The following is a 26904-nucleotide window of genomic DNA, read 5'->3' on the forward strand; positions in this document are numbered from 1 at the left end:
ACACGGTATATCTATAATCTGAGACCTCAGTATACATAGATAAAATAAAATTTCAGATGGTGCCCTTATTATGGCAAAGATGAGCCACCAACTTAGAATATGAAGGCTGAAGACTGTGGTAAATGACTTTACCTTCTGGACATTAAGTTCTAAGAACTCAGATGTTAGAACTGAAACTACAAAGGGCTGGCATCTCAAAATCCAGAGACAGCAATAACCACAGAACCTGAAGAGTCAGTCCGTCTCCAAAGATGTGGGCAGAAACCACCTTTCTGCAATTTCTCTAATGGAATTACAATTAACCACAGGCTTGTTGTGGAATAAGGCTCCACTGGGTATTAGAAGTTCGGCCTAATGAATACAATTCCACAGTACACAACAGAGTTTCTAGGTCTCTCTGGAAAGGCATTTAAATGGTGATTTCACAAAATATTACTTTTAATCAAATCACATCGGGATGAGTCACTATTTTATAGTTTATCTTTCTCTAAATAGATTAAATTTTATCAAAGATCACTTCCTTCAGCCAAACGTGCTATGTAGTTTTGGTGAATCCTTATTATTTGACAACCTGCCCATTAAACCTGGCTTCCCCTGAAAAGAACTGTGTGCTGAAGAGGAAATACATATGTTTATGTCTATAAATCCAAAGGGAACACAGTATTTTCTTGGTCCCAAATTGCAAGATGCTTCCAGGACAAACAAAAGATTGCCAGTGGAAACTCTGGATATTAGCATTTGAAGTGTTCTGGGGAAGCTGGAAATTTTTGTGAAATAAAAACATACAGTAATTTGAAATTACACACATTCATAGAATAAACCTAGCCAAACTGGCTGCTCTGAGACTATTTTTCCACCCAAATAGTTTAATGGTTTTTCTTTTAAGTATTAGTTGAAAATATTTACCTAGAAGCTCAGAGGAATGTCCTAGAATTGACTGAATTCGGTTGGAAAACATTCTGAGTTTTTAAAAAAATTATTCATTATGAAGAAAAACACAGAATGCTTTCTTGTCAATAATGATTAAATCTGAAACACAGGGTGTGGTATCTTCTCAGTTACCTAAATAATGTCATTGACAACAATAAAGCTACAAGCGACTTATAAATTATGTACTACGAGAGCAGAATAAATAAATACAATAAGAGAGATTTAGGGTGTTAGCTACACGAAATGAGAAGAATTAAGGGGCCCAACTCAAGAAGTTGCGAGAAAATGTTGAAACTTCAAATCCCTCAAGATATTTATTGAACAGAGAAGAATAACTACCAACAGCCTGAAAAAGAAATCCCTTGGCTCAAACCACTAAATAGAAGAGGGGACACAAAATGTGCACAACCTGACCATTCCTTTGTTTAAAAACAATTTAATAAACAACTCGAAGGCAGAAGTTCTCTCTTGATTTCTGATGGAAATAGCTCAACATCAGCTGGACTAGAAGATCTAATTTTATGTGCTAAAACTTAGGCCACTTGGCATACTGCTCACTTTTTTGCCAGAAAACTCCTTCACCCCCTCAAGAATGTTTTTTATTAGGCTTAGCAAATAAAGGAATTTTAGTTCTTTATCTTATGACCACTGGCATCAGCAGTTACAATTTGGAATGACTACCGTATCTTAGCAACTCTAATCTTAACAAAATAAATACAGCAAGGAGCAAACAGGCTTCATGCCACACGAGTGTCTCATCACCATCCAAAAAACGCAAAGGGGGAAATCAACAGAGGATGCCTCTCACCGTGCTGGTACTCTGGACTTGGCAACTCTCCCATCGCCAAAAACACTACATTTCTTTACATTTTCACAGCAGGGGCACCTACAATACTATATTTTAGGGAAAATTTCACTAAGACCTAAAGGGGCAGTCATGAAAGAGGGAGGGGAAAAGGATGATTCATCCAAAAAGAAAGATACGAAGGGAAAATGTGAAATGTAATTATTTTCTGTTCCCTTTTCTCCTGGAACTTGGGGGTCACAACAATGGTGGCACCTCCTCAACTGTATCCAAACCAATGCTCATATTTGCACAGTATGAGCAGTTCCTTCCCTTAGACACTAAAGCCTGAGGTAGCTCCGAATTATGACTTAAAATAAGAAAGAAGGCACTCAATAAATAGAGTGAAAGAATGAATGAATCCATTTCTGGCCTCTCAAACTGGTTAGGAAATAGTAGAGACACAAACCTCTTGAAACCACTTCAAACTCCTGCAGAGATGACTTAAAGTGTCTCTGATGCAGAACTAAATGCTTGCTCGACGTGGTCCAAACACGCGCATCACTCTGAAGTGAACCCGAGGCTGTGCAATTGAAAGGAGAGCTCAGGGACTTTGTGATTGGATGGACTTGAGCAGGGAGCTCCACACCATCATTTCCTAGCTCTGTGAATTTACAATATTACATCTAACATCTCTGAGCTTCAGGTTCTTCTTCAGCCAAATGGGATAAAACTCCAGAGGGGGGGAAAAAAGATGGCTGTGAAGTTGTCACTTAGAATAATGCATGTAAAGCTACCTATCCCATTTCCTTTAAAGGTGACTGATTTTACCATCAACAAAGGAGACTCACTTTCCTTCTCTTGGTATCGTTTCCTCTGAGTCATATAGGCCACCATCAGCAAACTTATCACATATGGCAGCCTACTCAATGTAATCCTGTTTGATGCTGAGCAGGGTAATCTCCACTCCTCAGAATGTGCAGCTGTTTAGTTCTTCGGCTTGTTACATCTTGTGCATCTCCAGTTAGAAACTGACATCTTGTTTAAGCCCTCATTACCTCTCACCTGAACTACTGACTGCGAGAGCTCAAACACTGCTCTTCTAACCTAACCTTGTCTCTTCCAATCTGCGGCCAGCACTCTCTTTCTAAAGAAATTTGACCATATTAAACTTTATGGGGCCTCCAAGTTCTGAGTTATGCCTATTTCTTAAGTCTCATTTCCTGGAATTACTTCTATACTCCAGTGAAACCAGTCTGCTTCTAATGCTGCTTCAGACTCAACACTTTGGCAACTGTTGTGCCCTCTACATAAAATGTCTTCTCACTTTTTTTGGCCAGTTGGTAATTCTTCAGAACCCATCTCAAGCATTATCTCCCCAGTGAAGACATTCCTGCAATTGCTTTAGAAGGTTGATAAGATTCTACACGGGACCATGTCTGTACAATATACTCTGTCTTTATAGCACTTAATTACGGTGCACTGCAATCATTCACTTCCTTGGGTATCTCTGCCACTAGATCATGAGTTAAAGAGTCCTGAGGTCAGAGATTATGGTTTAGCATTCCCACTGCCTGGGACAGTGCCTGCATGCAGTAGATGTTAGTAAATGTTAGCCTATGTCCTCTAGCACTCTCCTCCCTACCCTTCAAATAGTATAAAGATGGATTAAACTGGCTTGTTTGGACTTTTATTTTGAAGAAGTTAACTGAAAATTCTACTTTATTTGTTAATGTAATGTCTAACCTAATCTAAAAGACGAGTAAGCATCTCTTTATCACAGAAAATAGATGGAAACTTACATTTAAGAAAAAAAAATGTTGATGTTATTTTTGTTCTTGCTGAACTTCCAGTTTCTGTTTTCTTGATGAGCATAATTCCATTTTGCATGCTTGTGACCTTGAATCTTTCTTAAGGCTCTAACTCATTCTACTTCTTGCTTCCCTCACCCTACACTTCTTTCACTTTATACTTCCTTGGCAAGAGCCCATGGCGTGTATATAATAGGAACAAAACCAATGATAATGATGATGGGGATAAAAAGATTTACCTTTTGCTATTAAAGAGTCACAAAATTCTGAGTTTTAAAAGAGACATAATGTCATATATCAAAATTCTGATACAATGGAGTTGCTGCTTGAGTCTGTGGTTCAGAACTTGGTACAGTGCCTAAGATAAAAATTCTATATACTTGAAGTCCCCTAAGAGGAACTTCCCTGGAGGTCCAGTGGTTAAGCCTTCGCTTTCCAATGCAGGGGGTGTGGGTTCCATCCCTGGTCGAGGAGCTAAGATGCCTTGTGGCCAAAAAAACAAAACACATAAAACAGAAGCGATATTGTAACAAATTCAATAAAGACTTTAAAAATGGTCCACATCAAAAAAAAAAATCTTAAAAAAAAGTCCTCTAAGAAAATTCTTCGTTCATTCATACAACAGATAATATACTTTACGTAATAAAGAATACGTATGAAGTGCCCAAGAGTATAGTTGAATATCTGAACTTAAATGTTTCTATAATACAACTTTCCTGGTGGCCTTAAAAAATTACTTCACTAAGTCTCCCATCACCATGAAAGTCACCCTCAACCTTCCAGATCTAATCTAGTTCCATCCTTGTAAGAAATATTGCCTATACCCTACTGCTAAGATGGTATGACACTTCACCCTATGCAGGCTAAAGGATATCTCAAAATGGAAATTCAACTATAGAGGAAATATTATCATTATGTCTGAAAAAGGAGGGAAATGACAAAAAATTAGAAGGAGAGAGAAAATCAACTCAATGGTGAGGGAATAAATTCGTTCAAGCAGTGTGGATTAAACTCCTACGATTTGCTTGACTCCATGTTTGGTACCCAGGAAAACACATTTTAAAAAAAATTATCTATCCTTTATGGCAGTTAGGGAGACAGACAGACACCAATTATTATGATAGGACCTAAGCCTTACATTGTTCAAGAATATTCTGTCCAGGACCTACAATTATAAATTTTTGAGCGGAGAGTCATGTCTCAACATAACATTGTGCATTACTATTCTGTGAGGAGGAAAGAGATTTACAGTCTTTAAGATGGTAAGGCTGTTGTAAGGATAAGAAAAAGTTAAAGTTCTACCGGTTTTTCTCTAAAGCCTTCTTTCCCCAATTATAATCTGCTTTCTAAACAGTACACGAAGCCTTGCTTTTATGGTGAAGATAGCCAGATTAAATGCAGGATGCCTAGTTAAATTTAAATTTCAGCTAAATGATGCATAAGTTTTTAGTATTAAGTATGTCCCACATATTGCGTGGGACCTCCTTCTCCTAAAATTTTTGCATCATCTACCAGAAATGCAAATTTCACTGGCCATCCTGTATTTTTATTTGGTATTTTTTAATTTAACATGGTAACCCTATTTATAGGGGTGCCCATCCAATCTTCAGACTCCCCACTTGGAGTGCACTGTATGTGGTCTTAACGAACGCAGTGGATCATACAGTGACTGAGATACAAAGCAGTCTCCTCGGCCTTGTGTTTACCACAACATTGTTTCTCAAGCCTGCAGGCTTGGACAGCTGAGTTCCCAGCTCACTTTCCTAAACTATTTCTGGTTTATCACACAAGTAACAAAATGTGACCTTTATCCTTCTCTTCTCCTGAAGAAAACAGAAATTTTCTAAAGGGGTAAAAATAGCCGAAATTAAAAAAGACTATGAACTATTCCAGAATCTTGAGGCTGTCAATACTTTATGCTTTTAAATAGTTGCCATGGTTCACCCCAGAAGCATCTGCATATTTCTGTGGTTTTCTTCATGGTGTGTAGTGAACTTTGATATCTTTGGGGAATAAAAGAACTCTCTATCTGTCTATCTACACATATATATTTAACAATGCGAGTTATTGTTATATAAATGTAGGCTGTTGTCAATTTCAGTTCCCTGCCATATCAAAAGAACAAAGCAGGCAGGAAGAGCAAGAGGATGATCTAATATGCCTACGCTAATAACAAAGCCAGTGTCCTAAACTGGCAGTGGCAGCCCTCTTCTGCAGAGATTGTTTTTTACACCATCAGTAGACATTTTACAAAATTGGATGGTGACAGGAAGAGTACATTTTAAATTGTCAACCTTCATGATGTCCTTTTGAAGAATAGCAATTACATAACTCAGGGAGCTTTATTTTGCATTTGAAAAAATATGTATCTAAAGGAGTTTGCAGGGTTATGCAAGACTCCACATTCTGAATTCTTTGTAGAAATTAAGGTCCCTTATTTTTTCCTGTAATCTCATATCAGTTTTTATCCACTTCCTAGTTAAGGTGGGAATCAATATTAAGCAAGTAGTACAGAATTAAAGCTGTTTTTGATTTAAATTAACAAGTTCATTTAAAGAGGCCATCAACCATATGCCATTCCTTAACCATATTTAAAATCCAGTTTGTAAGTTTCCAAGGATCACACACCTTCTTTTCATCTCTATGGCATTAAAAAGTTTGCTTATAATATTCTAATATTTTGTTAAAGTTGTTTCCTCTTAGGCAATGAGAGAGGGAAATATTATGCAAAAGTAATTTTATATCACCCAAAAGTCATTTGGTCTTTTTCTTCTAATTCTCATCTTTTTTTGAAATAATTTTAGAAAAAAAAAAAAAACTCTTTAAAAAATGCAGACAATGCCAAGAGAAACGCATTGCAAGTACCCTAAATAGTTAATGTATTTTCTAAATGAATGATTTAAAATAGCTATTAAAGGAGAGGAAATGAGCTTAGGTTTCTAGTAATGACTTCTCCTCTTCAAAATGAAATCTGTAAATCCCTGATTGCAATTCCAAATCCCCAAAGGACCAGCAGTTCTGGGACCAGGGCTCACTGGCTTTATGTCTAATAGCACCAGATAAGTAGCATGATTTTTATATATGTAATTTGGGAGAATATTCAGAATTTATAGTCCCGGAGACAATTTATGAATGAATTTCCTTTTTAAAGTACATTATTCTATAAATCAACTTTTCCACCCAAATTGTAAGCAGAGCACACAGGAATGTGAGAGGCATGGATATATACGTAGAGAGACATATGTATATATATTTATATATGCATGCACACACATGCACGAAATGTAAGTACCATTTTATTCATAAGAGCATAATGATTCAGCCTGTGATTGTTAATAAAAATGCATTTCTAACCATCAAATTTGAGTCTATTATTCTAAGTTAATTGCATTTGCCCTAAAGAGACTTACAGCTGGCTGTCAGCCTGTTTGTGTCAGTTTCATTTTATTCATCAGTCAATCTTGTCTCCTCTTCTTTTTCACATCCCATATATTGATCAAATAGATTTGTTAGCATCCCTCCACAGCTTTCACAGCATTTAAAAAAATAAAAAAATAACCTCGATATTATCACCAGATACATCTGATGACTTCATTCGTTCGCATGTTATCTTCAGTGCTATTTCAGTAGCAAATAGATGCCCTTTGGACAAGCCCATAAGATTGCCATTAAATATAACAGATGTAACTCACTCAAAGCGGCACTGAGAAAAAGTTAAACGGGAGAAAAAAGTGAACAACGGCAGTGGTCGGCAGCATCTCCGCTTTTCAGTTGGAATAGAGGATACTCATTGCGGTAAACATTAGTTCTTTACTGGAGTGTATTATGGAGTAAAAAGCATCTTGTTAAAATTCATCCTCAGAAGAGAATGTACTATTAGGTGGTGAAGTGGATTAAAGAAATAAATGGGCACCATGTTCCCACTGGAGCCAAAGAAAACCAGTGGGGGAAACAGAAGAGCAGGGAGGTTAGGGTAGAAAAGTAGTTAAGGTGAAAATCTGCAAAGAATTAGAATCTTCCTTGTGTGAGTCAAGTTGCTTAGAGAGGAGATAAAAGGCATCACAGGGTGAGGAGATAATTAGCAGATCAGAAGCAAAGCAGTTTAAAAGGTGACCCTTACCTCCTCTGTTACTCAGTCTAAGAAACTATAGACAATTATTACAGTATTTTCTCCAGGGATGTGTGATACAGTTTCTCCACATATCCTCCAAGACACAAAGCTCTCTCAGCATTGTCACTGCGTTGCCTGAGTTCAGTGCTTTTTATGGAAATTCCTTTACATCACGCCAGCCTTGTCTTTCAACCTTGCTTCAGATCAGTGATTCTCAAATGGGGTGATTTCACGCCCCCCAGGGGACATCAGAAATACCTGCAGGCATTGGGGGAAGGTGTTACTATCACCTGGTGAGTAGAGGCCAGCTATGCTGCTACACACCCCACTGTGCACAAGACACCCTCCACGACAGAGAGCTACCCACCCCAAATGACAATAGTGCCGAAGTTAAGAAACCCGGCTTTAGATGGCTGACTGAAATACACGTAAAGCTAAAAAACAAAAACTACATCACAGTACAGCAGCAGTGCAGTGAGCAGGATTTTAGCAACTCTGAGAGGCAAAGAGCAGTCCAGCGACTACACACAGGATTTCACACTCGCCTATTAAATAATACAATTCATTTACCTAGACCCCAGGAACAGTGGAGCAAAATACAACCCCAATTTTGAGGAGAACAAAGAAAAATGAAAATCATGGCTTGAGAGAAGACATTTCAAAGACCTCCAAGACAAACCAACTGAAAAATCTCCAATCAAAAGACTCCGCAAGAAAATTGTATCACAGCCCCTAATCCTCAACAGACCTTAACAAGATGTTCGTGAGCCAAAGACTCATGTCTGCAGAAGACAAAAGACATAGGAAACAATATAGTCTAGAGAAGGATTATTGTTAAGAGGCAGGAGAAAGATACAACAGATTCCTCCACCTCACAATTAGAACGCCTAAAAAGAATAACCAGAAATATGCTCAAAACCATGTTACAGTAACTGTTACATCTTTCTGCTCTTGGGAAATTAATATTTAGGTTAGACCTGGGGCAATATTTTTAAAACCTTTTTTTGATGAGTGCTTTTACCCCACCTGACTAGACACCCCTGCCTGGCACAGATGGCCAAGACATTTGCTTTTTTAAATACTCCATATTTCCACAGCCACCCACCAGACAAAAATTAGATTACCAATGCTTGTGTAAACTTTCCAAGCTCTGACACAATAAGATTCCAGGAAATGTACATGCACAGCTAAAAGCAGCATTATACATAATGCACTGTAATTCCAACAGACAAGTTGCTATCTTCGATAGATATACACACTTTCCATGCCAAACACATGAACGTCAATACATTTTTCTCAAGTTAAAATGGAAACCATTTAACAGATATAATGGGCACAATGAATTTCATTTTGCATTACTAATGCAGCAGGGGAGAAGGGAAGCTTTGGCAAGGATTGCAGTAAGACCAAGAAAAACAGGAAACAACTTAGAAGCTATCATGGCTGTGCAAGCTATTGCCCTAAAGCATGGTCATGAACCCAATGGCCACTGAGACTTCATATTCTCAAAACTCTAATTCCACATAAACAAATTTTTGACTCATGGGAAAAAAGTAAAAAATGGACAAAAGAGTGGTTGCATTTTTCGCAAAAAGGTCAAGAGAACGTCACCATCATTTTTTCCCACAGTTCCTGAAGAGATGTTATCATGACCAACTTGATTTTAGGGGAGATAAATTGGAGGCAAATGAATTAGATGATGCGTCATGTGAAAGGGAATTAGGAAGATAACCCAGGAGCCCAAATCCCCAGCCTCTGCTTTTACCACCGGAAATACGTATCCCCCAAGACTCCTTTTCATCACTGTTAAAAAAAAAAAAAAAAAATCAAAAACAGCAATTACTTCACTGGCCCTTACCTTTATCTTAAAGTCTTCCTGGCACCTAAAATAGTTTACCTCAATCATTGCACACCAAAGAATTTTTTGGTGCTTTCTACTAGATTTAGATGGTAAACTCTGAAGCCCTAGATAAACGTTATTATGCAATTTAGAATAAAGGTTTTGAGCACAGGCTTATTGCAATCAGGCACACCTCACTTCCAAGCTGATCTCGCCTACTTAGTGAGATGGGCAAACTGAGTGACTCTGAGCAAATTCCGTTATCACAGTTTCACTTTCTCCATCCATAAAATGGGTGTATAATAGTCCTTATATTAATGGTTTTGGGGAAGGATTAAATGGGGCCATGTGTGTAAAACATTAGGTAAATTAATAGTAGTAAAGTCTAGCAGCAGCAGGAACACTTCCTGGGTTCAAATCCCTGCTTCCACAGCTTCCTGGCTCTGTGAAGTTGGATAAAATCTCAGTTTCCTCACCTCTAAAATGAGGATAGTAATAATAATAACTTACAGGATTGTTACGAGAATGAAAGTGACATAATAATAATAATGGCTTGACAATTCCTAACCTAAATTAAAGCACATTACATTTTAACCATAATCATTCTTTCCATCATATTTACAAAGGAGATTTAACATCTTTAGTATTAGGCTCCAAAATAAATGATGAAAGTATCTCAAAATGTAAATGCATATATAGAGATAAACTTGGAAAGAAACCAACTGGAGGAACAACATAAGACTTTCTTCATTATGTTTATCATGAGTTCCAGCAAGGATCTGTCTTTCTTTGATCTTATTTTTGCCCTTAGAAAAATAAAAACACATCTCAACACAGTGAACTTTTCAAAGTGGAAATTTGACAATATTTAGAAAGCTCAGACCTAGCAATTCTTCAAAAATGCTCCCACTTCCAGCAACTGATGACTTTTTTGGCTAATGTGCCATATATGGTACCTCATCTAATTACAGAAGTCAGTATCACCACAGTCAGTCCCATGGCTAAAAATGATGTGACAGCAAATTGGTTATAAGATGTAAAAAATGGTGGACACAAAAATGAAGAATATCTTTGACTGTGAAAGGTCAAGATGAGTTAGTAAGCTATTAACTTGGCTCATTTTTCAAATGATGAGTCAATTTTTATGAGAAACATTCAGTGTTTTCAAACTGCTTATCAAGTTCCTAATTCTGTCATCTTAAAGGCCTATATTACTCAAAATTTTAGAACACCACTTAACATCTTAGTTGTCACAGTGATGTGACCTGGAATATGAAAATAACTCAAACTTTTAGCTTGTTTTTGTCTTCCCATGCAGAATAAACTTTTCAAAATGAGGGGCTTCTAAGGTGTACCATGTTTAGCCAGATAAAAAATAAACCAGATTGGTATGATAGTCAGCAGTAGAAAGAGAAACAAATTAAGTACTTATAATTAAAGATTGAGGAATGAAAGAATTCACACTTTCTTAGAGCTATTATTTCAGACAGTCTGGTGTCAGAATTAAAAGCCAACCAGTGCATCTGTTTACATTGCCAAGGATTTTCACAGTAAGAAGGGCTAGGAAACACATATTTTTTAATTAGGGTCCAAATCCCAAAGAACACCTAAAAAATAGGATGCCAAAAATAAATGTTCTCGTGATTTGTATTGTCCAATGTCTAAACAAAGACAAAAAATTATGTTTCTTACTTCTCCTTTATAAACACAAGTGAAAGGAAAAAAAAAAGAGAGAGAGAGAGAGAGAAAAGAAAAGAAAAGTAGTTCTGTTGCTTTGGCCACAGACTCCTTTTTTTGTTATCCTGCTTGTTTCTGGCTCAGCTACTGCTTTTCTTTCCCAGGATGAAATAATATAGGAAAAGCCGATTAAGGAAAACTTCACTCACACAGAAGGTTCACCAAGATGGCTCAGTTACCAAGCCTTAAAAGCTGAATTACAATGGCCACCTAAAATGACCATTCTATACTTTAAAGTACATCTCCATTTGAAAAATTTCAGTTAACTCTTTGCTTATCTTGAGCTTTGAATTAAAGGAAAGTCCTCTTTAAAATCCACAGTGATGGATCGAACGTTGTAGTACTCAAATCTACCATTAGCTTATTTTTACTTCTCACCAGCAAAATTAGAGGTATTTTCTGCAATTTCAAAGATCACTCCTTTGGTCAGTTGAAAAAAATATATAAAAAGTAGTATTCTGTACACAGATAGACTTCCTTCCCTCATTTATTTATTCAACCGATATTTATTGATCCTCTATTATTTGCCATACGCTGGGCTCATTGCTGGGAAATACTGAACTAAACAAGACATCACTGCATATAGCATATAATCATAACGCAAGGTGTTACCATCTCTCCTATTGGAAGTATAGGGTTCTGGGAAGCGCTTACCAGTACAAGTGGACTAGGATAGACTTGAGAGATGATCAGCCCTCATATCTTTTATTTGACAGAGGAGGAAACTAAGATCTAAAAAGATTGAGTTGCATAATCCCAGAGCTCTTTACTGGAAAAAAATCACAGGACTAGAATTCATGTCTCCAAATTCAAATCTCAAACTCCCTATACAGCAATATACTCCTCCCCAGAACATAATTTTCCCGAAAACAATAATGCCAAGCCATGAATGTCAAAGCAGTTGACTTGTTGGAAATATGCTTTGAGATCAAAGGGTCAACATTCTTCCTAATTGTACGGCATTCCCGATGGTGGAGAGGGAGGGCTCAGAGGTCAGACCCAACTGGATCCTAACCTTAAATCGACCATGCCTAACTAACTAGTGACCTTGGAGAAGAATGAAACTCTGAAAATCATCTGGATTTTAAAAAAATCTTCCAAGTCAGGATCACACTATCTACATGAAAGGGGTAAATTTCATGAAAGAAATTGAGTAGAAACTCAATACACATAAATTTTTGTCCCCTCTTCTCACACATATACATTGAACAGAACTGATTGAAAGATCAGGTTAGCAGAAACCACACCTCAGTTTATTTCTTACCAGTTATTTTAGCATAAGATCCAGCCTCCAATTTTAATCCATTTTCGTAGGTCATTTTTGGCATACCTCCACATAATTTAACATTTCTACTCTGTGAACGTTTTGGGAGTTAGAAAGCAGAGATTAAACAATTGAATTTAGAGAATTTCATCAGCATACATCCTCTAAAGAGAGATGGGAAGGAAACAACAGTCAGAAGAAATATTCAAAATGAATAAAGCCTCCTATATAATGTCGTGGGCCTCTTTCCATTATAGAACACAGAAAGCCAACTAGCATAGGTAAAGGGAATTTGTAGACTCACGTATCTAGGATGTCCAGGAGTAGATGAGCTTCAGATGTAAGTGAATCCAGGGACCCAAATGATGAATTCGGTACCTTGCCTTTACTTTTTCTTGGCTGTTTGGCTCCCTGTTTTGGCTTTATTCTCAGGCTTTTTACACAAGGCAGGAAAGATGGCTTCTGTCAGTCACAAGCCTACATTATCTTTCTACCCCACAAAGGAGGAGAGACCCCTCACTTCCAGCAGGCTAATCTCAAGTCTCAGGGAGCAACCTGACTGGTACTGCCTGGTTCTTAGAGCCATCCCACCACAAACCTCTATGGCTGGGAAACAGAGGACATGGGTTACCATGTCTCTGTACATGGAACACTGATGGACAAGACCATTCCACTCAAGCTACATGGAATAGGTCCTCCGTTGGAAAGTGGGTTTCTCTTTCCTGAAAAAGGGAGTAAAGGGAGCCTGGAAAGGCAAAAAAATGGATATCCACTCAAATAATTATTTTTAATTTCCCTTCTTTTAGGACCATCCAGCTCAATTCAAAATCCTCTGGAAGACCCTGGTAGGTTCATTTTATTTCTTTGTAATAGCTTCCTATACTGGCTAATGGGTACTTTTGGTGCCATATGATAAGGGAGGGACTCCATCTTTGTCTGCATCCACAGTATAGTGGCCACAGCACTGGCACACACATCATCACACATCTGCATTATTCAAGGCATACCGCAATCAGTTTTCACCTTGAAGGTGCTTATACCCTATCTCTACATACATGTTAGGTCACAAAAGTTTAAAAATCATGTATTCATTTATACAATACATGGATTCAGAGTCTATGTTTAGGACCCTATGTTCAGCTTTGAGGGATGACAAAAACCTCAGTCTCTGTCCTCGAAGGACCAAGGAATCTCTCAAAGATACCACTTGAAGCTGGAATTTGCAAAGAGGACTCCATGTATAATTAACATCTGAGCTGGGTTTGGGGGCATAAGTAGAAGTTTCACTGTTAGGCATGTACAAAGAGGCCAAGACAGAAAAGTTGAAATGTGCTTTCTCGCTTAGTGAAAAGATGACACAGAAGAATGGGGAATAAATAGCAAGGTAGCTTTTAAGCATTCAGCAATGAAAGTCTGCCTAAATACGTCATGGTTCTCCGGTAGGAGGCAATACTGTGCCCCAGTTCTTTAGGAAGAGGCAGGGCTAAATGAGCAAGACACATTAATGAGGGGAAAAAAAAATCCAGTGTCACATTGACAAATACAGTACGGCCCATTTACATTAAGTAAAACTCAGACATGCATATGTTCGTTAATGTAGATAAAAGGTCTAGAAATGAGTTACCCCAAACTGAAGATAGGAACAGCCTCCATAAAGAGTAGTCAGAATGAAGCAAGCAGCAGGAGTGAGGTGGGAATTTTCCTTTGCTTTTACACTTCCGTATCACTTAAGCTCTTTTTTTTTCCACAATAAAATTTTATCTACATGTTGCTTGCCTAATAAATAAATATTGTTTACATAGAAGGAAGTTTTTGATCAAAATAAGGACCAAAATAACACTGGCAGGATAAGGAGTGTGAACTTTTAAAAATTAATGTTCTTGTTATTTTTGGTTGTCAGTGGGGTAGAGAGCCAATACCCTGAGCGAGACGTTAGGAAGAATAACATTTTGCAGGTGGGATTATCTTCAAGCCAATAAACAAATGGGCAGGTAGAACTCTTTGGAGGTCGTTACATAGATAAATACATATATTTTGTAGGTGTATATGTATATATAAATTAAACAAATATACAGCCTAAATAAATATATTTTATATAGGAGGTTATTCCAAATACATATAAAATAATGAATATATATAAATGAACGATAAGAGTTAGGGAGAGAGAAGAAAGACAAGTTCTTTTCTGAGTATGAGGGATTTTAAGATATCAAAGAAATGCCTTTAGGGATGTTTGCTTGCAAAGTGTCTTAAAGACAACACATCTGGATATGGAGATCACAAGCAGAGTCGGATTTCAGGTGAGATGTGGCAGTCATTTACATGAAGACGAGAAGTGAAGTAATGAATGAGGTCAAAAGGTCATCAGGGAATAAATGAGGTCAGCAAGGGAAAGACTGAAGAGAGCCTAAGGCAAAGCTTTGAGAAGGATCATCCATTAAGAGAAGAGAAGCAATGCACTGGCTCATTCATTCACAACTAATTTTTTTCAAGGACCCTGAACCAAACACTGTAGGTTTTGAGGACAGAATAGAGCGGTGGAAAAAATGGCATGGTGACTGCCCAGAGGGACTTATAACCACTGGAATGAGAACACCCACTAACAGTAACTGAACGCTTCGTGACTTTGCAATGTCACTGAAGTATCACATCAACCTTAAAACAATGTTATTACCATCTCCTCTCTATGGATGAAGCCATGAGGCTTAGTGAGGTGGGCAATGTGTCCCAAGTCATACAGCTATGAAGTGGCAGGGACTTGATTTGAACGCCAAGTTTATCTACCACCACAACTCATAAGCCTGTGTAACGCTGCAAAGTGGCCAACCAATGGGTCATAGAAGAAACATGAGAACAGAAAAAGAAAAAACAACAACAGCATTCTGTGCTAAAGAAGACAGGGACAGAGTCGTGGGCCTGCTAAGCCATGTTATCAAGGAGGAGGGAAACTGATGCAAGATCACTGATTTGATGGTTAGAAAGTCATATAGTCATTCATTTATTCACTCAGCCAATATGTATTAAGCAGCCAGCATGTATTACCGCATGGGCTTTGAAAGATCAGTTTTACTTCTGTGGGGATGGAAGTCAATTGTGAAGGATTAAGGAATGAGTAGATGGTAAAATCGCTTGCGTTAAGGACTCCTCTGAGGAATTGGGTGATGGAAAAATTAGCTTAAGAAGGATTTTCAGGCTATGGTGTACCTAAGCAAGCACGCAGAGGCAGGATGGAGTCAGTAGAGAGAGTGAAAATACAGGGAAAGAGGATGATGGTGAATACAGATGCTTCCTATGGATGGAGAAAGAGAAGGAGATGCAGACTCCTGAGGCAGAAGGTTATCTTTAAAAGGAGAAGGGTCCCTTTTCCTCTGAGAGGGGATAGAAGAAAATATAAAGGAACTGAGAAATGCTGCTGCAAAATGCAATCATAGGAAACTGTACCAATAAGACTTTATGTGCACACTTCTAGACATTGGTTCTCGACCCTGGCTACACACTAGAATCATCTTGGCAGTTGTTACAAACTGTGATGCTTCGACTGAACTCCAGTCCAATTAAATCAGAAAAATGTGAGGTTTCTTCAGGCTGAGGATATCCAAGGCTGTAAAGAGGACTTGGCGAGGTGTGACTAGGGGGGAGGTTACATGTGATAACAACTTGAGTAAAATCTGAAAAACTAGGATCCAATAAAGAAATGAATTTGCCTCAAATAAAGGAAGGAAGGAAGGAAGAAGTGGGCAAGAAAATAGAAACATTAGTATGTGGGGAGATGACAAAGGATCCTTATAAATTTCCAAATTGCTGCAAAGTAGATACACGTGCGTCCCATTACTTACGACCATAAACTGCACTAAGCACGGGTCTTAACAGTACTACTCTCTTTTGCATTCCCAATCAATCTGCATCAGAGTCCCTGGCATACAGTGGATACTCAATAAACATTAGTTGAATGAATAACTTAATAAAAAAACAAATGTATAACTCAGGTGGCAGCCCAGCCCTCTCTTCAAGTATCTAGAATCCTTGAGAACGGTGGAATCGTCTCATACGCAATCCCAAGTCACTCACTGCAAATACTTCTCACATCTCAGATCTACATGGGGCCTCAGCTGGTTTCAGGGGATATGATTTCAACCTCTTTATTCTTAATGCCATCAACAATAGGTTATGTGGGTAATCGATTTTTACTAAAGTTTTACAGAAGTGAGAAAACAATGGGGAGGAGGGCTTTATCAGCAAAACACCAGCCAGCAAGCAATTTAAAATTAGCTATTAGACAGCCATAGTGTTAACTATGTCACTTGGCCTTTCTCATTGGCCCTTATTCCATGCTGAGCCCTTGCCTCCTGCCATCTTGCTGCACTCTTATTTCCGTCAAGCTTCACCAGTACCACCCAAAGCACAAATTTCACCTTTTCTTATGCAGAGCAGTTTCACTATGACTATCTCCTACACCGAGGCTTGGGGGGATCTCACTTTTAGTACCTAAACTTTCCCAGAAGTGCTTTTGCCAAACCAAAGGTTAGATATTAACCCCAACCTTTTCAGGGCCCCAAACTTTCATAGCCAATTATGATGTTAAATGGCCTTTTCCTTCCTTCCATACAAAAGAATGAATCATCCTGGGAAGACAAATGGAAAATCCCCAACCCAATAATAAATGAGGCACCGTGAGGGAATAAACATTCGTCATTGGAAGTCCACGGAATACGTATACACATTACTGTTGAGAATAATCCTTACCTTCCTTATTGGGGCGTCTCAAAATTAGTGTCTTTGTCTGTGAATGTCATCATCGTATCCAGTCACATGAGCAGTGATGTGAATACAGCGGGCACTCAACACAGACGCACTAATCATGAGGATAAAGGGTAAAGATGAGATACTCTCTGAGATTTTATACCTTATAATAATAGTGGTAATAATAGCTGCTTTGTATGTCCAAAGCCGTTTAAAAGCATTAACATTTCACATGGCCACACATCCTCGGAAAGGAGATCAATATTTATTCTTCCAAGTGTGTCAAGTATACAGTTGCGGAACCTCGAGGTGAAAGTTTCACCCTGCCAGTGTCAGCCTCAGACCTTGGAAATCACATCCCCAGTTCAATGTGTCAGAATAATAAAGTGACCCCGGCAGGCTGAATGTATTCATTAATGGCTGGGGGTGGGGGGTGGGAAGCAGGCGGAAGGAGCAGACAATAAGGCTTTGGGAACTCACAGCGCTAAATAGCCGGCAAGGAAACACTATTATTTGGTGTTGCATCAGTTCTGGAAGGGAAAAAGATACACACACACACACATCACACATCACAGCAGTCCTGTTTAGTCCTTTCCAATGAGAATTTATTTTTGTAACTCCTGGTCCAAGTAATTTTATTGCCACTGATTGGAAGGGGAGGGGGATGGTACTAAGAACTTCCTTCTGGCGTCTCTCTCTCTCTCTCTCTCTCTCTCTCTCTCTCTCTCTCTCTCTCCCTGCTTAGTGTGTGTTTTGCTGATTAAGCAAATCGACCTTAATTAGGAACTAAGTAGAAAAGAACTCTGCAAGGTTTCCTTAAGTAGCATCAAAACGACCACAGCCCACTCTCAGAGCCCATTAAGAGGTAATCAACCAACGCAACTAACAAGTCACTCAGACCAGACTTTTGGAATTTGGCTCTTTTGTTCTGTCAGTTTGAAGAGCGCTGGGCGAGTGATGCAATTTAGAAGGGAGCTCTTTCAGAGCTTTCACTCAGGAAGGCATAGGGAGCTCTGGGGGTAGAGCTTACTTAGCTCAGAAAAAGAGAAAGAATGCAAGTTTGCATTGACAGCTTGATCCCAGAGAGAGGCTGCGGGGCTGCTTGTCTGGCGGGTCCTCTGGGTGTGCATGAGGCACGGGTAGGAGCCCTCGTCTTAAGTGAACGTGCGCCTCCAATATTAAAAGAACAATTACCTTCCTGTGCACTGCTCGCTGTTTGCTACTGCTGTTTCCTTCAATAAAACCTCTTTTCACTTGCCAATGGGAACCTGTCAGGCAATAGTATTTTTCAGGCGTGACACACTTACTAAAATGCCCTTGTGAGCTTTTAATACATTTACAGTTGATAACAATAGGGCTGTTTTGTCAGGAAAGGTAAAAGAAAAGTATTTGTTACAAATGCAGAGCAATGGCAAGACAGGATTGGACCAGTGTTGCTGTGCGTGGTGGCTGCTGGTCCCTCCTAAGTGTCAATCCAGCTGCCGGAGAGCAGGGAAAAGGAGCAAAATGTGATCAGGGTGTGGTCTTTTTATTCAAATTGAAATTCACCTTTTTTTTTCTAACATAAATACATTTTATAGACAATATATTGTTTCATGGAGTAGAACATATTCTTCTTTGGTGATTACTTATTGGTTTTCTTTTGTCTATAACAATTTAAAGTACTTTATTGCTTACATTTAAATAAATGCTAAATCAGTTGTAAGTTATACAACTATATAGTAGATATATGTATAGAGACATTATCCAGAATACATGCCCCGGTCAGAATGAAGACTTGTAGAAATACTCACTTTAGATGACTCTTATAAGAGCAGAAATGTGAAGAAATAAAAAGATCTTACATTTCATCCTCAATGCTCAATTCTTTTTAACATCTTTATTAGAGTATAATTGCTTTACAATGGTGTGTTAGTTTCTGCTTTAGAACAAAGTGAATCAGCTATACATATACACATATCCCCATATCTCCTCCCTCTTGTATCTCCCTCTCACCGTCCCTATCCCACCCCTCTAGGTGGTCACAAAGCACCGAGCTGATCTCCCTGTGCTATGCGGCTGCTTCCCACTAGCTATCTCTTTTACATTTGGTAGTGTATATATATGTCCACGCCACTCTCTCACTTCGTCCCAGCTTCCTCTTCCCCCTCTCCGTGTCCTCAAGTCCATTCTCTACATCTGTGTCTTTACTCCTGTCCTGCTCCTAGGTTCTTCAGGCCCCTTTTTCTTTTTTTTAGATTCCATATATATGTGTTGGCATACAGTATTTGTTTTTCTCTTTCTGACTTACTTCACTCTGTATGACAGACTCTAGGTCCATCCACCTCACTACAAATAACTCAATTTCATTTCTTTTTATGGCTGAGTAATATTTCATTGTATATATGTGCCACATCTTCTTTATCCATTCATCCGATGATGGACACTTAGGTTGCTTCCATCTCCTGGCTATTGTAAATAGAGCTGCAATGAACATTGTGGTACATGACTCTTTTTGAATTATGGTTTTCTCTGGATATATGCCCAGTAGTGGGATTGCTGGGTCATATCGTAGTTCTATTTTTAGTTTTTTAAGGAACCTCCATACTGTTCTCCATAGTGAAGTTCACCTTTCTAATAAAGACCTCTGTTTGTTCAGATCCTCTGGGATGGTAACACAAGCCACGTAGGTGGTGGGCATGCAGCATCCTTATATTTGAATATACATTTGGCCCTTGGATTCACCGTGGAGCACTGTCTTTAAAACTCAAGCAAGATGAATTGTTCCATAGATAAACCTCCACTTAAAAGAGATTTTCACCCAAAAACTAGAATCCTCGAGTTATAAACTGTAGTTTGCTGTGATCACAGCTCAGGTTTGTTTCGTTAAATGAAACCAGATATTAAATAATAAATAATCAATAGAGAACGTCTATCAGCCAATTTCTAGAGAGATTTCTGTTGTCATTCAAACATCCATTTGGCTAGAGTTTAAAATATATATATATGAGTCATCTATTATTTGCATAACGGTAACAAGTTGACAGAGATTTTGAGAACCAAATAATAGTTCTAGTGGTCAAAAATAAAGATTTTGATACTAGCCCACAAATAAATACATATTTTTATGAAGGGACATACTGGTGAGAAGAATTTCTGTTGTCATCCTAAGGGTGAAATGGATCTTCTGCATTATTCTGCAGGATAAAGGGAACTGGGTGTCATTAAACTATGTTCCCGTTCAGGAAAGAAATAATAGGTGATATTAGTTGCTCAACATGTATTACGGTATCTACCAATGGGAGACTATATACAGTTAAGAGGACCGCTCCCATATCTGACAGTATGGATTCAAATCCTGGCCACGATACTGTTAATTCTATGATCTTAAGTAAAATGTCTCCAACTCTCAGTTTCTTAACCATTACTGTGTGAGGGCAGTAATAGTACCTACTATTACACAACTACATAGTACTACTGCTACAGTATCTACTAAGTACATTTCTTATAGTTGAAAATTAAGTAATAAATATATTGTATTTTGTATCAATCCTGTAACCCTATAAATAGTAAATCGTTATTATTCTATAATAATTACTGAAACATATTTATTGATTACTTATGGGTTGTATTCCAAATTAACACGTTATTAACCAGATTGATTAACAGCAGCTGCTGTAAACAACCCCCAAGTTTCCACGGCCTAACTTAATAAACGTTCACTCGTGGCCACCCGAAGTTCAATGCAGAGAAGCACTTCTCAGTTATCTCCTACCACATGGTGACTCAGAGATCCAAGCATTTTTTCTCTTGTGGCTCTGCCATCCCTAGAAGCCCCCTCAGAGTTTTCTACTGTATTCTTTGCTTATCTCTGTCCAAGAAGTAAAGAACAAAACGTGGAGAGTCACAGGGCGTATTTTAGGGGATAAACTGGAAGTGAGGCACGTTATTTCTGGCCGCATTCCTTTGCACAGAACTATGTACATGATCCCACCTAGATGCAAGGAGGCCAAAAAATGTACGCTTACTGTGTATCCAGAAAGAAGAAGATTTGGCTCAGTAGACAGCCAGTCTCTGTCACCAACATAAATCTTTATTAGCTAAAGTCAGTATAATTGAGAGTAGTTTCCTTAGCCATATTTGAAGCACTGCGCATGCCAATTTATGCAAAGTAGGGGCTTTCTGAATATATAATGTCCTTCTTAGACGCACTGGCGCTGTTGACCACTAAATTCTTTTATACACTCACCTTCCTTGGCTGCCTCTGGGTTTTTCTTCTACCCTCTGACTATTCCTCCTTACTCTTCCTTGCTAATTCCCTGTCTAACATATGTACCAGAATGCTGATAACTGAACTCTTTTTTCATAAAAAGTTTTCCTTTTTTTTTTCTTCTTTTTCTTTTTTTAACAAAAGAAAATGTGTATTCTTCCTACTCTTCCTCAGATTCCGCTCTTGACTCACCTTCTCTGGGAAGACCTCTTCTATGATGGAGACTGAGCTGGGTGCCCCTCACCAGCAGCCCTGTAACCCCTGTCAGAGCATTTGTTACATGGAATTCTCAGTGTCTCCTCAGCGGAGTCTGCTCCTTGGAAGTGATTTGAAAACTGACTTATGTCTTTTATCTGAGTTTCTCCTCCCCTAGTATAATAGTATCCAGCACATCGCAGACGATACCATTCACTGAATGAATTAAGGAATTTCGAGGTAAATCCATCTGTACATCTTAGTCAATAAAGAAAACCAAAATACAAATGGAACTTCACTGCTATCAAAGAAAAAATGAGTCATGAAAAAAATAAACGGGAGGAATATATTTACCTTTATAAAAGTATAAAAATCTTTTTTTTTTTCAATTTTCAACATTTAACACTATACCTTTTAAAAAGCAAACAATCTTGAATGCTGCACCAGTTTCCAGTAAACTGACTTAGGAAATATTTTTCTTTCCTTCATGTATTCATATACTATCACTTGAAGAGAAAAGACAACTTAGAACAAGCCTATCAAAGAGCCTTCTCCCAAAACTTGCAAGCTATGTTAAAAAAAAAAAAAAAAAGGCCATCTCTGAATCTCTATTAGTGAAACTTTTCTTTTGGCAGCCTAATATAATTACAAGACAAATAGTTCCTTCTAAGATACAAGAAAAATACTTATGCTAAAGGTGGGTGACTTTTCAAGTTAAACTTTGATTACAAGATTTTTTATCAAGGTTTTTCCATTCATTCACTGTGAAAATATATAGTGTTACATTTTCTTCAGTATTTTTGCATTATTGTCTATTTTACATCTTATTATAAATATTCACCTCTAAAAAATGTCTTTCTTTATAACAAAACTTCTTAAACTTAAGGGTAGTAAAGACTACTGTTAGCACCTTATTCAGTGCCAAATATTAAAATATTGCACACTAAATCCTAATAATTGTGGTGACCTATTCAAACTGATATCATTAAAGTTTCTCCTTTGCATTTAATGTATACTGCATATTCTATTACCATCATAATACCACCAGATTATCAATATTACTTATTATATTATACATACTAAGAATGTTATTTCTTGCCTATTAAGTCTACTTTATCATAGGCAGGGCACCATGATAATTAAAAGCTCATCTTCTTTTCTGGAACCAGACTTCCTGAGTAGAAGTCCCAGCGCTGCCATTCACTATCTGCAATTACAATTCATAACTTACATTACCTATCTGTGCCTCAGCCTCCTCATATATAAAATGTGGATAGTAATGGTCCTCAGCCCATAGGGTTGATGAGGATCATATAAGCTTACACATGAAAAGTCTTAGAGCATCTTCCGGCACATCTAAAGCCTCTAGAAATATTTAGCTATTATTACTTACTGAGAGAGTACTATATGTTCCATTTTTCTAAATTTCTTATTTCTGTTTTCCCCCATTCATCCTACTTTAATCTGTCTTCTAGCTTCACCCACCTATTGAAATTCCTCTAGCAAATTGTCACCGAATTACCAAACTCAGCAGTTTGTTTTCCATCCTGAAGTATCCTTGCCTTCTTTACAACATTTGCCCTTTTAATCACACATTTTTCGGAAATGTTCTCATCTCTTGGGCAAGAAGAGGCACAGAAAAATTCAGAGAGACTGATATTATAGTTTTGGCCCCAGAAAAAAATAGTGTAAGGAAAAGGTTGTAATTGGTTTACAGGTAATGTGATGGAAAGTAGTCAAATAAGAACAGCTAGAATCCTGGACTCCAGTTTACTTTCTCTATAGTTCATCCTCCATATTGGACTTTCTAAGACAAATATATGATCTTGTTTTATTTCTGCTTAAAACATTTCTTTCAGGCTCTTAAACAAGTTAAGGGAACTTGGATATAGTTTGCGTGTTGGGGGGGCGAGGGGTCAGTAGTCTGTATTATATGTTTGCGTATGGTGCATTTTTCCAAGGAAAGAGTTCATATACTTCCTTGGGGTCCATTCCCCCTAAATCAAGAACCACTGCCCCAATGGAAAGTCTAAAATCCACAGACATACATAAAATACTCCACCTTAACTCTCACAGTCCTTCTTCTCTCTTTTCCCTTTTCCCCCCATGCTCTACTAAGTACTGTTTTTCACACTTCCATGTTTTACAAACTTTTTCTTCTTTCTTGAATATCAGTGGCCACCTGGCAGCTGAATACTAATTTTTTGAGATCCAGTGAAAACGTCATCTCTTTTTAGACTTCTATCTGCTACAATACACCAAGCATTATTAGAAATTCCTGAATTTCACACCCAGAGAACTATGTACCACCGAACCTTATTATCCGTTTATCATATGCTATTGAAGTCATCTGAGCGCCTATCACCACACTGAAGGGTAAACTCAGAAGACAGGGAGCAGGTCTTATTTACCGTTGTGTATCTACCAGCAGTGAGCATACTGCTAAGTACTACGTAAAGAATCCATAAATGTTTCACAGATGAGTGAGTGAATTAACTGATTGTTGTCTTGCTTCAAATTCATCTGTTAGGTGGATATTGCGTGACATTTTCTGAGGGATCTTTTTTTTTAACCCGTGTGGTTAATCCACATAAATACCATACTTCTGAATTCAGGAATAAGGTGCTATGTTTCACACTCCTTAAATTGTTTTAAATCGTGTTAAGTATCGTATCAAAAAAAAAAAAAAAAAAACCTTGATAGTTGGTGATGAAACAAAGATTTGATAGCATGATTTTTAAGTCCTAGGAGGCCAACACTCTTTCCACTAGTAACTTTTGTCTAAAAGGGACAGTTTGAAGTTATTTCGATAAAAGCACCACCATACATCTTGAACTGAACACAGCAGTGCTGCAGTAAAAGCCACATACATAGCTGCAAAGGGAGACACTGAGATAGAAGCAAATGACATATTTTTAAAAGACATACATCTAAAGTACTTTTTTCTTTCTATGATAAATATATTTTCCTTCCATTGTTTCATCTTCATGGATTACAGAAACACCAAACCTCGTTTGATCCACAAGAGAAAGTTTTCTTACAAACATGTATAAAGAAGTTAGAATTAGGCATGCTTCTGGCATCTTCCCTTTTTGTGGAGAACAGGATTTTGAAGCAGGAAGAACATAAACAGTACACATTGACTCCTGACACACCATTGCTTTCTTCAACTAGAATAATACAAATTTGCAAGTGAACAAAAGAGTGGGAGGTAGATATCTGATTTACAATGTTTCTGAGATAAAGAACACTGTAAAAAAAAAAAGATCCATGTGAATAATAAAGCATTGTTAACTGAGTCCTGACATTTCTATTCTAGTGACAACGACAGCAGAACTGCATACGGGCGCCTTGTGCCACTTTGAAAGTGGGAGGAAGACATATAATTATAATTCTTACAATGACGAGAATTCAAGAAAATCTGGGGAAAAATTTACTGAAACACATATTGACATATTAGTATTATAAATTACTTTCTCTTATTGACCTCCCCCCCCAAAATTCTTTTGTTGGCTAGCTCATCATGGCACTAAAGGCATCTCATGAAAAGAGAGACCTGCCTTGAAAATTCTCTTCTTACGTTGAAAACTATCTACCATGTATTTATTCTGTAACTTGCTCAACATGCGAGATATATTAGAGAAATACATTTTCAAAACAGTTTTAACCTCCATTGTCTTGAGCGCACGTATCAACTCTGTCATGTCACTTATCCAAAATCCTCATGGAAACTTCACATTTAGGCAAAACTAATGAATCTGTTTTAACACCCTTTGCGAAAGTCAAAGAAGATATAATATTATGTTTTCACTTAACATACATTTTCATCCATCTCCTTTCTTTGTTGGATGGTGTAAGAGGGGAAAAAATACTACAAAAATTACAGTGATGTTATCAACCGCAGTGTTTCAATAGAGAACAGAATTGGAAATGGCATTTTGCTGAGTGAACCTCTAAATGAATGGAAAAAAAAAAACCCACAGGGATGAATTTCCTCCTGGTGTTTATCTCCACTGAAGTCTCAGAGGGAAGACTCCCAAGTGTTGAAGGAAGCTCTCTAACTGACCCCATTACTGCCTTGGGCACTGGGAAGGCAAAGGGGCAGTTGTAAAGTCAGACCCTGAGTGAGCATCCTGGAAATTATAGCGTTGTGTTAAATGCATCCTCTGCAGGGTGCTTTCCTATCTTCAGAGAACACTCATGAAATGCTGCCAACGAGAAAACTAAGCGTTTGTCTTTAGAAAAAGTGCCACCTTTTATGAAACATCTGGAGCCCATCCAAAGGGCCTCCAGAATAGATGCAAGAACGCAATAAAGCACAACACCTCAGCCATTGAGGGCTAGAGTCACTTCTGCACACGTGCCAGGGTTATTCATCCACCATCATAAATACTCGTGAGACCAAGGAAGAACGCAGGGTATCTGGTCCCTGTAGAGTTCAACTCAAGGCCCACTGAACCAGTAAGCAAAAAGCCCACTTACAAACTTAGAAGAAAACATATTTTGGCTATTTCTTGCAGTTTACTAATCCCATTTCATCCACACTCAATAGTTTCCCTCTGCTTGTTAGTGATAAGGATACACATGAGGATTTGGCTTTTACATGAACCTGGGGTTTTCTACAATGCCTGTTGTGATAAAGAATAAAGATTAAGATACACGAGGAAATATATAACGACTAGAGATATTGCACTCTTGTACATATCCAACGCAGAGAGCAGATCAGCCAAGTCAAGAAAGAAAGGATACCACAAGGACTGTGGAGGGGGGCTGGGGGGAGAAGTTACAAAAGTCAGATAGACTAACGGGTACCACAGAAAGAGCACAGTAAAAGACGGTCAAAGATTAGGTCCCAAAAAGTGATAAAAGTAAATTCACCTCTGAGAAGGAAAAAAAAAAAAAACACCACCAAAAGAACCCAAAGAAGCCCAGCGTCATCTGCTCATTTGTATGTGAATTAAATTGACTGCCTGTAATCATGTTGACCTGGTTCTGTCCTAGGATGCTCTTAAAATTGGGTAGTAGGTTGGGAAAAGAAATATCTCAAAGTTAAGTTCTGGTGATGAACCTAGGACAGGCCACCGGCCTTTAAGTCTCATTCGGACAGTACGAGAATTTAATAGATTACTCATTTTCTAGAAGAGAATTTCAATCTTTCCTAATTGATGCATGGCAACTAGTCTCTTTGAAATCTAGAAAAGTAACTTTTGCTCGGAAAGGAAAAGAGAGGATCATTTCTAATT

General features: G+C 38.0%; 1 protein-coding gene across 2 annotated transcripts in view; it reads left to right on the plus strand.

Annotated features, from left to right (window-relative positions):
- MDFIC2 (MyoD family inhibitor domain containing 2) overlaps window positions 1–26904 on the plus strand; it is a 101882-nt gene that overhangs the window by 43097 nt on the left and 31881 nt on the right. The window contains exon 3 of one of the 2 annotated variants that reach the window (XM_060163892.1): window positions 13284–13322. The exons of the other annotated variant lie outside the window; for it this stretch is intronic. Within the exon in view, the coding sequence (XP_060019875.1) occupies window positions 13284–13322 (39 nt within the window). The remainder of the gene's footprint in view (window positions 1–13283; window positions 13323–26904) is intronic. 2 annotated transcript variants of the gene reach the window in all.

This window comes from Lagenorhynchus albirostris, chromosome 10 (assembly GCF_949774975.1).
Source record: "Lagenorhynchus albirostris chromosome 10, mLagAlb1.1, whole genome shotgun sequence".
In the NCBI taxonomy this organism is placed as follows: Eukaryota; Metazoa; Chordata; class Mammalia; order Artiodactyla; family Delphinidae; genus Lagenorhynchus; species Lagenorhynchus albirostris.